At 40.4% G+C, this 17,078-nt stretch overlaps 1 protein-coding gene across 4 annotated transcripts in view; it reads right to left on the bottom strand.

The window, feature by feature from the left end:
* Window positions 1-17,078, bottom strand: part of DCP1A (decapping mRNA 1A) — a 59,421-nt gene that overhangs the window by 26,151 nt on the left and 16,192 nt on the right. For all 4 annotated transcript variants that reach the window (XM_050959197.1, XM_050959198.1, XM_050959199.1 and 1 more), the window contains exons 5-6: window positions 9,002-9,140; window positions 4,191-4,313 (exon numbers count right to left, since the gene is read on the bottom strand). In XM_050959197.1, coding sequence (XP_050815154.1) covers window positions 4,191-4,313; window positions 9,002-9,140 — 262 coding nt within the window. The remainder of the gene's footprint in view (window positions 1-4,190; window positions 4,314-9,001; window positions 9,141-17,078) is intronic.

Below are 17,078 nucleotides of genomic sequence, written 5' to 3'. Positions count from 1 at the left end.
GGTTTATTTTTACCCCAAGGAGGACTCTTGCGCAAACTGTGTGGAGTGTATGCATCAAAATAAGATAGTGTCTGAGTGCCAGGTTTCATGCCTTTGGTGATGACACATCAGAAAGGATGAACCAGAAAGGAAAAAAATCCACGTGTGAGAGTTAAGAACTCAGGATGGATGGATGGATTTGGAGAGACCTCACAATGGAAGCAGTGTTGGTGTCGCCTTGCAAAAAGTAACTAGGCTGAAACCTTCTGCTTGTGATCTAGCTAGTGGTGTCAGGGCTCTGAACAAAAGCAGCACAGCATAAAGGCATCCAAGGTTATGAGGCAGATGAAGACAGAACCCCTTACTGGTATGGGTCACCCCCAAATGTCACATACACATTGTTTCCTTCTCTTCTCTAAGAAAGAGAACATTATTTCTGTGATTCTCCCAGCCAATTCTACAACATAAGTCCTAAAGATTATCCTGAATCAGCCTGCCATGTGACAACCCAAATCATAGTTTACTAGGTCATCAGGCCAGCCTAATAAGAGATTTTAAATACCTGTAAAATTGTATTAGCTGAAAAGGTTAGTTCCAACTATGTTTTCATTCACTTGGGAGACATTCAAGAGACAACCATTGAGAGCCCTATCTATCCTTGGGTTTACTCTGCCTTCTAGACTGCATGAGTCCCAAGATGATGAGAATGAGGGCTGGGCAGTAGGCCATTCTGTTCAGGATACCACTTGGTCTCCAGCACTATTCCACTGCATAGCTCAGAGTTGAAGAGCTGCTCACTGGCCAAGGAATTCCTCGCGTAAGTGAGCTCCCCACCTCTTGCATATTTCTCTCTCTATTCTGAGGCTTGTCCTCTGTGCTGGGATCAGGAAGGGTTTAGTTAAGAGGAGTAAGGGGAGGAGAAGGATAAGACCAGTCCCTTTAAATATGAAAAGCTCACAAGTCTTTCCTGAGCGATACTCTATAGTCCTCAAATACTGGGTCATGGCAGAGGAAGGAGCTCCTCTCTAAGTGTAGGTGACCGTAACCTTCTCCATCCACATCTATCACCTCAAATGCTGATGGAGCAGACTCTCACCTCCACTTTGGGGGTTGAGGACGTTTCCCTGGCTGAGATGGGTTTCAGAGTTGTCAACAAGATAGTAGGGTCTCTCATTGGACTATGTAATCCCTTTGTACTTTTTCCCCTGGGTTGAACAACAAGCCCATCTGGCTACCAAATTTATTAGGGTCTGAGTCTTCTCCACAGTAGCATGCTCAGTGCATCTCCTGAAGCCACTTCAAAGAGCCCAACTGCCATCCATGGCAGGGGGATGGGAGGGCAGGTTTAATAAAATGCAAGAGGCCAAAACTGGCATTATTAAGAGAATGAAAGAGATCCTTGAAAGAGACAGGACCCTTCAATGGCAGAGCTAAACTCCTGTGGGCCAATAGCTGCCCAGCTAAATCCAAATTGTATAGAATTCCAACTGAGCAAAGGCTTTTTAGAGTGCTTAGATCAATTAATCTGAGAGCTTTGTTTTGATAGTCAGTCATTTATTTTAGAAGTTATCTAGTTCTGTTGATTTGTTGGAACACTCCACATAACTGATTTCCTTGCTTAATTGCTGAGATACAGAGCTTTTGAGGAACTTCAAAGTACTTCAGGGCTGGTAGATTTTTTTTTAAACCACCTATCAGAAGTATTTCTTTGTTGTGGAATTAACAAATGTTATATAGATAACAAGTTTGGGTTTTTTTCGTTTTGGGGTGGGGGTTTTATTGGAGGGGGTATAGTATGAACTTTGTAAACAGATAATATTTAGAACAGTTTTTTAAAGACTTTATCTTATCCTTTAAAGCAGTGGTGGGGAAACTTTTTTCTATCAGAGACCACTGACCCATGGAAAAAAATCAGTCATGGCCCTCTCACAGCCCCCCGGGGGGCACAGTGGTTTGGGGCTTCCCTTAAGCTCCAGGATGGGGCCAGAAATGAGGGGTTCAGGGTGCAGGAGGGGGCTCTGGGCTGGGGCCGAGGGATTTGGAGTGCGGTCTCAGGCTAGGCGTTGCTTACCTCAGGTGGCTTCCGGTTGGCAGCGGGGCTAAGGCAGGCTCTCCCACTACCCTGGCACCATGCTGCTCCCAGAAGCTGCCACAATGTGGCCAGGCAGCTCTGTGCAGTGTGCGCTGTCTGCTCCCGCAGGCGCCACCCCACAGCTCCCACTGGCCATGGTTCCCGGCCAATGGGAGCTGCGGAGGCAGTGCCTGTAGGCAGGGGTAGGTGCACATGGACTCAGAACTTTCTTGATTGCCTCTGCGCTTAGGGATTGCAGGGGCAGCTGACTGACCAGCCTGGCACCTCAGCTTCCCCCTGCAGCGAGGCGAGCCGGCACTCGTGGCTCCAGCCCCATAGGGAGGCGCCAAGGCTCTGGGCTTCTGACCCGTGGTGAGGAGACTTGCTGCGGGCCAGATGAAATTAAGCAGGGGCCTGGAATTTCCCCACCCCTGCTTTAAAGTACGAAAAACCTGGCCCTTCCGAATTTTTCATTTGATTGAAAATGATTTTACTCATTGGAGATGGAGCTGTTCCTTACTCTCCTTTCACTTGTGCAGATGCTTCTCTAGATTAATAAAGGGAAAAACATCAATCTTGCTCACGTACTGTTGACTGCATCTGTACCTCTATTTAGCTACTTATAGTCATTTCTCCCACTGACACTAGAACTGGTTGTAATCTTTTATGTAATAACTAGACTAAAGGTTTCTAAAATTGCTGATATATAAATATTTTAATAGTTCAGTTTAAAAGGTTTTATTAAAGTGAGTCTAATAAAATATATCTAATCTCAACTGTTCTATAAATCTCCCTTTTCCCCAAGTATTATTGTTACAGGGCAATTTGCATATGTGTTTGCTTCTGGATTTATTTTGTAAATATTAAGCTGCCTTGCTAATTGCAGTCATTCGTCCGAAGATGTCAAACTACAGACATCTTTATATTTCATTTACGAATTTAAAAGTGCGAAAAAAGAACACTTGGGTTTTTTTTTGTTTTGTATGAAGATATGACAGAATACAACCATATCAGGGAATTTAAAGCAGCCAATTATTAAGCCAAATCGCTAAAGGACATTTTCTGAAGTTAAGGATTACTTAATGCTTAAGCATTACATTTTTGCCTCCACTAGGTGGTATTGTTAGTAGGCACAATTTATTGATGTATTGTGTGGCATCTAAATTACAGCATTAGAATTGTTTTAACCGAATCGTCTCTAAAGTAGGAAGCTATATGACTTCACTGTGGGTGAATGCCTATGAGCAAATTTAGACAGTTACTTATTTTCTGACAATATCCATGCTACAAAATGCCCAGTGATGCTGCTTACCAATCAGAAAGGAAACCTGTTTTGAACCATGGGAAACTTCTGTTAGAGAGAAACTGAAAATTAAGCAATGCATTTACGTTAGGATATTTTGCACAGTTTAAAACTCTATTGGTAGGAGCAGCAATGGATCACTCACATAGACAAATCTCTGACCAGCTGTTGATTTTTAAGCATGTCTTCTAACCCTGTTCACAGCAGGTCTAGCAGACACACTACTTAAAATGTTAGTAACCACAAATCCCTTGATTCAGATCCTTAACCTGTGTAAACTATCATACCTCCACTGATTTCAAGGGAGCTTGAACTTTTATACCAGTTCAGGATCTACCCTCTTGACTATACTAGCGTTATTACTAATGGAAATAAAACAGCAGTAATAACGATGGGGAATTTTTAGAAAAAAAGTTTCCAAATATAGAAAAGAGGTTAAATTTTCAAAAGCATTTAACTTAGGAACTTGAGTCCCACTGACTTTCAATGAGACTGAATTTCCTATATGTTCACATCTCTACAGAAAATGGGATCAAGGTTCCTAAATCACGTAGATACCTTTGAAAATTTTACCCAAAGCCAAAAGGTCAGACAAAAAAAGCCCATAGCATACACCAGGAAGAAGTGAGAAAGAACACAGGAGACAGATCTAACAGTCATTGGTTTAGGAACATAAAAAATGAATTGCCAAGATGTATAACTGAATTGTAAACACACTTTTTGTGCTGCAGAAGTACTGGTAAAAATCTCACTTGTGCAGAACATGCTGTATTTCTATTACTGATAATAAATATTAGTAAAGGATTGTCACTTCATTTAGGTTTGGATTGAACATACCTGGTCTTGCATTTGCAACGTTGAAGATGTTTGTTCTGAAGTCTCCATGCTTTCCGTCTTCGTGGGATTCTCAATTTGCTGCATTCCAGAACTTGATATAATACTTAGGTCACTGAGCTGAGCCTAAAAAAGAAAACATTTACATAAATATATCTGTTTTCTATCCCTCCCCCAGCAGCACAATTGCTATAATTCAGTCTGTACTTCCTTTTCAACTCTCATATATACAGAATGTAGATCTTGTTGATTTTTATAAGTTTTAAATATAATGAGACAATGACATATTATATCTATCAGCTGTGCTCATTATTATTTTGTTGTTCTCTTACTGGGAAATTTACAGGACTTCAGTTTCATATTTCCCCCCCCACACACACACTTAATAGAAACATGTTCAATTTATAAAAAGGTGCTAATCGTGTAACTACGGACACTTGCTGTAAACTATAAAATCTGCTACATTTCATTCCTGCAAGATTTATACCACATAAGAAATTACGTTTCAAGAATTTGTACATGTTCATTCACTGGAAAAAGGACTAGTTATCTATGTTATCTCTATTGTAGTTATTTAATTATGCAAGTGCATTAATGGAGGAACAAATTAACACTTATAAAATACAAGGCAAGGAGAGCACAGAAAATCAGGAAATTAGTTGAGACTACAGATCCCATTTTTTTTTAGAGATGTTCGATAAATGTCCCAACTGTAATACAATAAGATAATAAGGCAACTTCATGATCCATGTGGCTTTTCACTTGAGTATTGTTCATGATGCATTTATTTAAAAAGCTGAAATTGATGTAACTTACTATAAGAACTTCAGCCTATATAGCACCTAAGATATCTCTAAACACCAGCATCATCAAGTGATGTCAGCACAAAACAGGCGAATGGCTCATTACTTAACTGCTACAGCTGCAAAAGCAGCAAATGGCATCTTACAGTTCATTTTGAGGGTTTTCTGAAAGGGCTATGAGGCTGTGATTTTTTGTTTTTAAAATTTCTCAGTGACTCCTCTTGGAGGAGAGCAGATCCAAAAGGCTGATAAATATGTCTATTTGGGCCAGGAAGTCAACATGTGTCACGATCAGAAAGGCGAACTGTCGCGCAGAAAAAAGGCTGGATGGTGCATATTCAATGACAGACATCAAGGACATCCTCCAAGGAAAGATCAGCAAAACAACTTGTGCAAATCTTTTCAACTTGACCGTGCTTCCAGATATGTTACAGGGCAGCGAAACATGGTCGCTGACAAAGACTGAAGAACATCAACTGTCTGTTACACAGAGAGCAATGGAACAAACATTTTTGGGCATTTGGCTCCGCGATCACATCCCCAATGAAATAATTAGGCAGCAGTCTGGAGTGTGAGACGTTGTGACTGAAAGCAGGTTCAGCAAAATGCGGTAGGCGGGTCACGTGACCCGTCTCAGCGACAACAGATGGACCGCAGCTATATCCAAGTGGTATCCATGAGAACAGAAATGGCCACGCGGTCGGCCTCGAAAGAGGTGGGATGATTTTCTAACAAGGAGATATGGACAAGCATGGCGAAGGATGGCCAGAAGGAGAGAAGATTGGAAGACGTGTTGTGATTGGCTCAGTTTCAACTGATGAAGGACCGACAGTCTACGCACGCAGTGACTGAGCAATAGATTTAGGAACAAAACAAAGACTACATATTTATATTCCAGGAGATTTCTCCCCAACTCATATCAGCTTCTAACATTTAAGTAGTAACATACATTAGACCTAAAGTCCTTGACTGTTTTGTGGCTTACAAATGAGATTTAGAAGTGTGGCCTTTTTTCGCTTTGACCAAGGGATTGGCTATAATACACTTCATTATCTTCCAAAATCATGAGGGGCGGGAACAAAGCAAAACAAACCCCAACCAACAAAAAACATCCACCCACTTGATACAAAAATCTCAGAATTCATTCATTTTCACATATGGACTTGATGTAGAGTGTATTTGGAGGATTAAACTGATTTAGAATCCTAGATTAAATCACTCGGGCCTTTATAAATCTCTTTTTTGCTCTTCCTCTGTCCCCTTCTCATGCTGACTCTCTGCCAATCTCATGTGGGCTGCACACAAGGATTACTGTATGATCCATCTGGAATGTACTAGGCAGATAAGTACTTTCTGCTCTTAAATACTGAAATACAAATTCATGTGTAATTATCAACTGGAGTGCCCCAGAATAATTTGTAAAGAAATAAGACTGCATGTTCTCCCAAGAAACGCTCTTCTTTACAGCAAATATGCTTACTTAAATTACACAGCATAAGGGTAGAAATACATGGACAAAAGAATAAAGAGAAAGACTCTATAATTAAATAATGGCAGATATGTCAATCTATGCCACAAGAGGTTTCCTTCTAAAACTAATGTGGTCATTCTTTTATTAATACCACATCTTGAACTAGCATTGCTCAGTTTTGCTTATCTGGTAAAATCTGACACAAACAAATACACAAGAGTGGAAAGCCAGGGGATTATCCTTGGCTTTGATTCACTTTATAGCTTGACACAAAATCAAAGAAAGCAATGAAACTAATACTAAATTACTATTTTAAAAGATTTTTTTTTAATAGTCACAACTAATATCTGAGAGAATGTCACTTAGCAAATTAAATAAAACATAACATCCATAAGTGTTTAAAATCATATGTATATTTAGAGAGAAGTTAATAAAAAAATTGCAAACACGCAACTGGCAAAAGCAAATTTGGTATCAGATTGGCTGAAAATTGTAAAAGGAGAAACTGGTTTGACACATACAGCATCAAACATGTCAACCCCTATATTATTCTGTAATGCTTTGTTTCTAAATACATCAGAGGTTTTTAGTTTTTTTAATTTAATGGCAGCAAGTCATTTCGGGCTATACAACATGCCTAAATCACAGTTAGGGGGTAGGTGAAGGCTCTTGGCCTTTTGTCTCACGATTCAACACCCCTTGAAGTATTTAAATTTGGACCTGTAATGCACATCCTATCATGATTCATGTCTCAATCAATCCATCTCCTCCAGTGAATTTCAGTAAGGGGAAAAAAAAAATGCAGTCTGAAATACAGTGCAGAACAAGTACAAAACAGAATCTCTTGAGAATGTGTATTACAAAAAATTACACATTTATGACTATATTTAATACAAAAGTCTTCTTCAGTGCTCATTTCTCCTGAACTGCTCATGATATCTCTTTGGTAACAAAGACTACAAATAGTGTCAAAGAGATAAGACAGCAAGTAACTTGCCGGCAACTTAAAGAAGTATAGGCTGGATGAATGGACTATAAGGTAGACAGAAAGCTGGCTAGATCATCAGGCTCAACGGGTAGTGATCAAAGGCTCCATGTCTAGTTGGCAGCCGGTCTCAAGCGGAGTGCCCCAAGGGTTGGTCCTGGGGCCGGTTTTGGTCAGTATCTTCATTAACAATCTGGAGGATGGCATGGACTGCACCCTCAGCAAGTTTGCAGATGACACTAAACTGGGAGGAGAGGTAGATACACTGGAGGGTAGGGGTAGGATACAGATGGACCTAGACAAATTAGAGGATTGGGCCAAAAGAAACCTGATGAGGTTCAACAAGGACAAGTGCAGAGTCCTGCATTTAGGACAGAAGAATCCCATGCACTGCTACAGACTAGGGACCGAATGGCTAGGCAGCAGTTCTGCAGAAAAGGACCTAGGGGTTACAGTGGATGAGAAGCTGGATATGAGTCGACAGTGTGCCCTTGTTGCCAAGAAGGCTAATGGCATTTTGGGCTGTATAAGTAGGGGCATTGCCAGCAGATCGAGGGATGTGATCATTCCCCTCTATTCAACATTAGTGAGGCTTCACTAGGAGTACTGTGTCCAGTTTGGGGCGCCACAGTACAAGAAGGATGTGGAAAAATTGCAGAGTCCAGCGGAGGGCAACAAAAATGAGGAGAGGCTGAGGGAACTGGGATTGTTTAGTCTGCAGAAGAGAAGAATGAGGTGGGATTTGATAGCTGCTTTCAACTACCTGAAAGGAAGGTCCAAAAAGGATGGATCTAGACTGTTCTCAGTGGTAGCAAATCACAGAAAAAGGAGTAATAGTCTCAAGTTGCAGTGGGGGAGGTTTAGGTTGGATATTAGGAAAAACTTTTTCACTAGGAGGATGGTGAAGCACTGGAACGGGTTACCTAGGGAGGTGGTGGAATCTCCTTCCTTCGAGGTTTTTAAGGTCAGGCTTGACAAAGCCCTAGCTGGGATGATTTAGTTGGGGACTGGTCCAGCTTTGAATAGGGGGCTGGACTAGATGACCTCCTGAGGTCCCTTCCAACCCAGATATTCTATGATTCTAATACTGTATTGTGTGTTTAATCACTTTTATCTCAATTTCAGAAAAGACAACAAAATCAGAATATTACAACTTTAATTTTTATTTCCTAACATCCAGTTTTAAAATTATGGGAAATACTATTTCTTTAAAACATATATAGTGTACTCCTCCAGTGGGAGCCTCAATCTACAACTTAATACACGTTACTTAAGCATCTCACTTTAGAACTGCTGTTGTAAGGAGAAAGGAACCTCAAGAAGTGAATGCAATGAACTTGAAATGTAAAGAATTACTGAAGAAGTCTGAAACAGGTTATAATGCTTATGTACAAAACTGCTCGACTACGCTCTGATCCAACTCTCACTGGAGGCAAAGGCAAAGCTCCATTTGATTTCAATGAGATCTACCTTAGGTCTTTAATCAAAAGAAGTACTCAGACTAGTTTTACTTTAATAATACAGATAATCCTCCCTCCCCTACAAGTTTCCTTACTCGTTCATATTCATCCTTGGCTTTGCTAAGCATTTCCAGGATATCAATGGGTTTCTTTTCACTGCAACCATTAGTTCTGCTGGGACTCTTTCTGTCTTGTGAAACTTGCTGAGATCTTTGAGCTTCTTGTTGTAGCACTCTATAACGGGGAAGAGAAGAGGGAAAAGAAATTGGATTTCAAAGAAATGTTATTTGGAATGAATCTGTCATATAGAATGCTGCAGTAAATGGATACACTACTATTTATGAAGACATTTTGTACTGTGTGAATCAAAAGCTAATATGTCATTGATCAGAACTATGCATTTGCGACCAAATCTGTACAGTCCATTGACAGTTTGACTATTTTATGATTACCATCCAACCTAGACTGCACTGGTCTGTGTCCCACAAAATTTTTCTGCAATATGAACTGTCTCTGCATAACTGTCACATTTAGAAGTTTTTTTACAATAAAATAAATTTGTAAATACCTGAACATGGATTATACGAAGAACACATATATTACATTTTAAACTGAGTAACATGGTTCCTCGGTCTTTACTGACTAATGCACAGCCCCTCCATTTTTGGCCACAACACCAAAATAAAATGTGTGCCTGACTACACTTAGGATATGTCTACACTCCAGGATTATTCCAATTTTACATAAACCGGTTTTGTAAAACAGATTGTATAAAGTCGAGTGCATGTGGCCATACTAAGCACATTAATTCGGCGGTATGTGTCCATGTACTGAGGCTAGCATCGATTTCCAGAGCATTGCACTGTGGGTAGCCATCCCGTAGCTGTCCCATAGTTCCCGCAGTCGCCCCCGCCCATTGGAATTCTGGGTTGAGATCCCAATGCACAAACAGCGTCGTGGGTGATTCTGCGTAAATGTCGTCACTCAATCCTTCCTCCGTAAAAGCAACAGCAGACAATCATTTTGCGCCCTTTTTTCCTGGATTGCCCTGGCAGATGCCATAGCATGGCAACCATGGAGCCCGTTTTGCCTTGTCACTGTATGTGTACTGGATGCTGCTGACAGACGCGGTACTGCAGTGCTACACAGCAGCATTCATTTGCCTTTGCAAGGTAGCAGAGATGGTTACCATCCCTAGTGCACCGTCTGCCATTGTAAATTGGCGATGAGATGATGGTTATCTGTCATTTTGCACCATTTGCAATTGGAAATTGGCAATGACAGTTATCAATCGTTTTGTACCCTCTACTGCTGTCATAGGTGCTCCTGGCTGGCTTCGCTGAGGTTGGCCAGGGGCGCATGGACAAAAATGGGAATGACTCCCCAGCTCATTCCCTTCTTTATGTTTTGTCTAAAAATAGAGTCAGTCCTGCCTAGAATATGGGGCAAGTGTACTAGAGAACCAGAGAGCACAGCTGCTCTGAGTCAGAGCCCCCAATCTCGCAGAAATGATGAGCTGCATGCCATTCTAAGGGGTGCCCCTGCAATAACCCCACTGTTGCTTCCCTCCTCCCTCAACCCTCCTGGGCTACCGTGGCAGTGTCCCCTCATTTGTGTGATGAGGTAATAAAGAATGCAGGAATAAGAAACACTGACTTTTTAGTGAGATAAAATGAGGGGGAGGAAGCCTCCAGCTGCTATGATAGTCCAGGCAGGACATTAAAGGGTGTGGGGGGCGGGGGGGAGGAGCGCAGCCTCCCGCTGCTATGATAGTCCAGGCAGTACAGAATCTTTTCTTCAGACATGAAGGGGGAGGGGGGGGCTGATGGAGCTCAGCCTCCAGTTGCTATGATGAGGACTGTTACCAACCGTTTTGTACCATCTGCCGGGAATGACCGGGAGTCGTTCCCATTTTTAACCCAGGCGCCCCCGGCCAACCTCACCGAGGCCAGCCAGGAGCACTCACAGGCTGATGATGAAGACAGATATCAGTCATACTGCACCATTTGCCACTGGGAAGGGGATGCTGGTGTTCAGCACTGCAGCACCCCGTCTACCAGCAGCATGCAGCAGACATACAGTGACATTGAAAAAAAGGCGAGAAACTATTTTTTTCACTTTTCTTTCGGGGGGGGGGGGGAAGGTGTAAATTGACGACATACACCCTGAAACACCTGGGAAAATGTTTTTGACCCTTCAGGCATTGGGAGCTCAGCCAAGAATGCAAATGCTTTTCGGAGACTGTGGGATAGCTGTAGTCCTCAGTACCCCCCTCTCCCTCCATAAGCATCCATTTCATTCTTTGGCTTTCCGTTATGCTTGTCACATAGCACTGTGCTGTGGACTCTGTATCATAGCCTGGAGATTTTTTCAAATACTTTGGCATTTTGTCTTCTGTAACGGAGCTCTGATAGAACAGATTTTTCTCCCCATATAGCAATCAGATCCAGTATCTCCCGTACGGCCCATGCTGGAGCTCTTTTTGGATTTGGGACTGCATCGCCACCCGTGCTGATCAGAGCTCCACGCTGGGCAAACAGGAAATGAAATTCAAAAGTTCTCGGGGCTTTTCCTGTCTACTTGGCCAGTGCATCCGAGTTCAGATGGCTTTCCAGAGCAGTCACAATGGTGCACTATGGGATACCGCCCGGAGGCCAATACTGTTGAATTGCGGCCACACTAACCCTAATCTGACAGGGTTAGGGTTAGTGTGGCCTAGTCGGGGAGGAGTACAGAAATCGGTTTAAAGAGCCCTTTATATCAATTTAAAAGGCTTCGTTGTGTGGACGGGTGCAGGGTTAATTCGGTTTAACGCTGCTAAATTCGGTATAAACGCGTAGTGTAGGCCTTAGGGTATGCCAGCTGATTTGGGCTTACAGGACATGGACTAAGGGGCTGTTTAATAGCGGTGTAGATGTTCAGGCTTGGGCTAGAACCGGGGCTGTAAGACCCAAAAGGTGGGAGAGTCACAAAGCTCAGGTTCGTGTACACTGCAATTAAACCACCACACAGCCTGAGTCCGAGTCAGTTAGCATGGGCCAGACATGGGTGTCCAACTGAAGCACAGACATACCCTTAAGGATCTGGCCTGCTGTGAAAACACATTCACTGGGGAAGGCAGCTGGCTGCCACTGGATGGCCTCATTATAAAGACTCCTCAGTACCAGAGATGTAAGAGCAGGCTGCCACCAACTTCCCCTCTAGCTTCTGAAGAGAAGAGTGAGCTCCTGGTTTCTTTCAGCCTTCTTGCAGTTCTTCCACTCACTGATTCTTGCAGATGTAGTGGAGCTCTCCTCCTCTGACCCACTACTTCTCACTTCCCTGCTAGCCTTGCAAACATCTGCAAACTTGAATTTTAAAACAGTATGTAGAGGACTGAGGGGCACAATGTGCAACCATGAAGTGACTCCACTAAAATGTTATCTAAGTAATTTTAAAACAGCAATATTATTCGAGAGACAAGACGGGTGAGGTAATATGTTTTGTTGGACCAACTTCTGTTGGGAGAAGATACATGGAGCTCTGTGTAAGCTCGAAAGCTTGTCTCTCTCCCCAAACAGAAGTTGGTCCAATAAAAGATATTACCTCACCCACTTTGTCTCTCTAACATCCTGGGACCAACACAGCTATAACACCGCTGCGTTCAGCAATATTAACATAATACTGTAAGATTTTCATATCAATTTTCAGCAGCAGTAACTAGTTCAGCGCATAACACTGACTGGGTTTACTGGCCTTGAGCCCTCAATGCTTCCTAGCCAATCATTAATCCCCAGTAAATCTACTCCTCAATGTTTTTTGTTTAAACACAGGGAAAGACATGTTAAGGGTCAGACATAAAGGCAAGCGAGCTACTGAAGTTAAGGCTACCATAGATCAATTTAAAAAAAAGAAAAAAGAAAGATGTGACATAGTCCATTCACTAGGTGATGCATTTTTAGAGAGAGATGTGATAACTGCCTTGGCCTGAACAGCCCTTCTAGGAGGATTACAAGATATATATATAACAAAGAAAAGTTATAGGAAAGCTGCTCCATCTGAAACAGTTTTCACATGATTATAGCAGGAATATTCAAACTGTTTTTCTGTTTTATTGAGGATAACAACTACTGTGTTACATTGACTAACCAGCTCATTTAAAGAACTGCTGCTGTTCTCAGAAATTATCTGGGATTAATTTTTATAATTTAAAAGGTTGTGCAACTGGCATTAGGCTGTGAAAGACTGTACCAAGAAAATGTGTTTACTGCATGTAGGAATGGAAGCAAATATGATGTCAGACACTGAGCTGGGGCATTACTGACTACCAGGAGGAAAATCAGGCCTATTAGAAGAAAGATTCTTCTACATATAATTTTGGTCATCAGCAACAATTAGAAGGTAAAATCGATTCTATAGCATTAAGATGTAAAGAAACAAAACAAAAAAAAACAAAAAACAACCCTAAAACTTTCATCTCATACATTTTCAGCATCTAAGGTTCACTAGAGCTTTATTTACATAATGCAATCTTTAGTGAGAAGACTGAATTCAAGCAACATAATACTTTAACTCTGCAACCACTGCCATAAAGCAGCTCTGTACAGGTATGCATTATTACTGGTATAGCTGGTTCTTCATCACACCATTAGCCCTTTCACCGCCCTCTCTCCTATCTCCCCATCTAAGGGAGAGCAGGTGCAAGAAGAGAAGGCACATGGCTAATGCATTTCGGTGATGTGAGGAGAGTAAACGTGGCACACATTTTCACTCTCTCAATAGTCATAAGACATATCTATACAAAAACATTACTTCAGAGGATAAATTTTAAACACCCTTTAAAAGCGTTTTTTAAAGTCTGCATTAATAAAGTAATTCAAGAAAAACAAGCATTGTAGACAGGGTAGAGCTTAGGATCTGGCATGTCACTTCAGAAATCTCAAGCTGTGTAACTAATGGCTGATGGGAAAGCCAAAAGGTGCCATCATAACAATCACAGAAAATGTCAATCATTCAACCCTTCAGTTTTTTTCAGGTCATAAAGGGTTCCAGGATAAGTTAACTCCTTCTGCTGATTTTACAGAGTGGCCAGTAAATATGCTATTTATGTATACCTTTTTAATTCTTGTTTTTAAAAAGAAAGCTTAAAAAACTTTAAAAAGTTTTCCCTGGAAGGTCTATCAGTTAAGCTAATTTGTTTCACTTGATTTTGGAAAAGCTCTTTCAAAGTAAGGTTAGACATTACAGCTGGCTGTACAGTTCAAGGAAAAAGGCAGAAGAACACAGTTTCTTTCCCAGTTTACTACCCAAGGCAGTTTTATACCCATTTAATTGTATAGGTACACAACAAACTGCCGATCTAATTGCTGGATTGCCTTACATGTCATTTTTATTAGTTATATTGCATTTAAATTTCTCCCCATTAGCAGACATACATTCACTAAAAGGCATAATATGGACGCCAACCCATAGTTTAATATATTTGCTCTGCCAGATATTTTCTAAGTGTTATAACATTTGCTGATTTGGATGATACAGTTTCTATGTCTACGACAGCATGTGACAGCATGTTTAGTTATAGAGATGGAGATACAGGGCGAGTCAGCTGACTTCTCTGACAACCAGAGCAGGCAGATTTCAGTAGCTTCAAACTCAGGAGGAAGTGGAGAGTCAGAAAAAAGGAAAGCTAAGTAATGAATCAACAAGTCTTGCAGGAAAAAGCAATAAGAACAGCCAAGTCACATAAGTTAATAAAAGGAGACCTCAGGGTGAACCTTGGACAGTAACACTGCCCAAGCGCACTGCAAAGAGAAGGCAAAAAGAAGATTCAGATCATCTGATTTCATACTGGCAGCTAGAGCTGGTTGGGAGTTTTCAGACTGAATGTTGTTCTATCAGAAAAAGCCCATCGGTCAAAGGCTAAACATTTTGTAGAAACATGTCAATTTCTACTAATTTTCATTTTTGAAAAACACCACATGAAACATTTTGATAACATGGAAGCATTCTGCTGTGAAATGTTTGGAACATTGTTTCAATCAGTTTGTTTTGAAATGACTGTTTAGAAACTTCTTTTAATTAAAAAACCAACCCATTAAAATCGGAATATAATATTTTCATCAAAAAATTCAAAACAAGTTTGGGCTGGGAATTTCATTTCACAGGAAATTGAAGCTTTTGTTCCATTCAAGAACATATGAAATTTCCCATTAAATGGAAACCTGGTTCCCACCCAGCTTTTTAGGGCAGTTACTTCCCAAGCTTAGCCTTAGCCCAAACCAATTAGTTTTCTCCAGAGTTTTGAGAAAATTTTGGTCAGTTTTTGGTGGGTTTTGTGAGAAACAGCTATTTTTTCCACCATGCAAAACTGTAAATACATGTTTTTTACGTTTTTTACTAAAGACAGAAAAACAAACCCATCCAGCTTTAGTTATAAACTTTGCTGGTACACAATCCTTAACAGTAGCAAATGCCTTTGCTAGGTTAGCGAAAATATTTTAAATGAAAGGTTGACTGAAAAAGAATAATTTCTGAGCATGCTCAAAGGGCAAATCTCCCTGACATCATTCACCTCAATGAGGAAGGAGCTTCAAGAGCACAGCTGAACTATAAAAGCAATAGTTAAAACGCCACAGTAGACAGTTACAATTCTTTAATTTTCTTTAATATTTCAGGTTTTGTAATGCTCTAAATATATCAGACATGCATACCAAATTAAATGTGTATTTTATACATGCCATAGCAAAAAAATTATTCAAAAATCAGAAATGTATTTTCAACAACACGTCATACATAATACGTACATATACATTAAAAAAAATTGATGTAAACTCTTGCAAAAATTTTTTTGAAAGTCATCTAAAGCTAGAAGTCTTTAGTAGCTGTTTTAATAGTTACAGACAATCAGAAGAGATGCTTTAGAAAAAATACAGGTGGAAAGAATATTTTTGGATTAAGTAAATTCCACTTTCCTATTTAAGAATTAGCTATATTACTGTAACTTTCCAAATGTTCATGACTTGGATCTTAAAAGCAGGTGTGTGACAGCTCTATTAACTTAGAAGTGGGATCACTGCATAGTAAGTTTATTGACTAAAGCATTCAGGCAGCACAGGGATTGCCAAAGCTCAAAGACAGCCAGCACATAGCCAGAGAAAGCAACTTAGAGAGGGCAGGCAGAAGGAGAGCATGAACTTGAAAATCTCCCCTCCCTCTTTCTCAAAAAGACGTTAATCAGGATTTTAATTTAAGTGTGTATTATGAAGACTCGTCCCCTCACCCTCCGGGCGAAGGGCAGTAATTTCTCCCTCTGTTTTGTGTCTTTAAGAAATGAAGATAGAAGTTTTAATAAAATATTGGACAGGTATCCAAAAATCTCACCAATAATATCTTTCTCCTCTTTCCACTGCCTTCAATGGGCTTTCAATCAGATCTTTAGTTTTACTCTCACTGAAATCAGGGTTGTGATTTTCCACAGCGCCAAAAAAACTCTCATTGGAGGTTTTATTAAATGAGAAAACTAGGGCTGTCGATTAATCGCAGTTAACTCACATGATTAACTCAAAAAAGTTAACTGAGATTAATTGCCCTGTTGAACAATAAAATACTAATTTAAATTTATTCAATATTATTAGATTTTTTTCCTACATTTTCAAATATACTGATTTCTATTACAACACAGGATACAAAGTGTAGTGCTCACTTTATATTATTTTTTATTAGAAAGATTTGCACTGTAAAAAATGATAAAAGAAATAGTATTTTTCAATTCACTGCATACAAGTACTGTAGTGCAATCACTTTATTGCGAAAGTGTAACTTACAAATGTAGATTTTTTTTGATACATAACTGCTCTCAGAAACAAAACAACATAAAACTTTAGAGCCTACAAGTCTGCTCCATCCTACTTCTTGTTCAGCCAACTGCTAAGATAAACAAGTTTGTTTACATTTAGAAGAGATACTGCTGACTGCTTCTTATTTACAATGTCACCTGAAAGTGAGAACAGGCATTCACATGGCACTGTTGTAGTCAGTGTTGCAAGGTATTTACATGCCAGATATGCTAAACATTCATGTGCCCCATCATGCTTTGGCCACCATTCCAGAGGACATGCTTCCATGCTGATGATTCTCGTTAAAAAAATTTAATTTAATTAAATTTGTGATTGAACTCCTCGGGGGAGAGTTGTA

The sequence above is a fragment of the Gopherus flavomarginatus genome, chromosome 6 (assembly GCF_025201925.1).
Source record: "Gopherus flavomarginatus isolate rGopFla2 chromosome 6, rGopFla2.mat.asm, whole genome shotgun sequence".
Taxonomy (NCBI): domain Eukaryota; kingdom Metazoa; phylum Chordata; order Testudines; family Testudinidae; genus Gopherus; species Gopherus flavomarginatus.
This window is presented reverse-complemented; position numbering and strand designations above follow the sequence as displayed.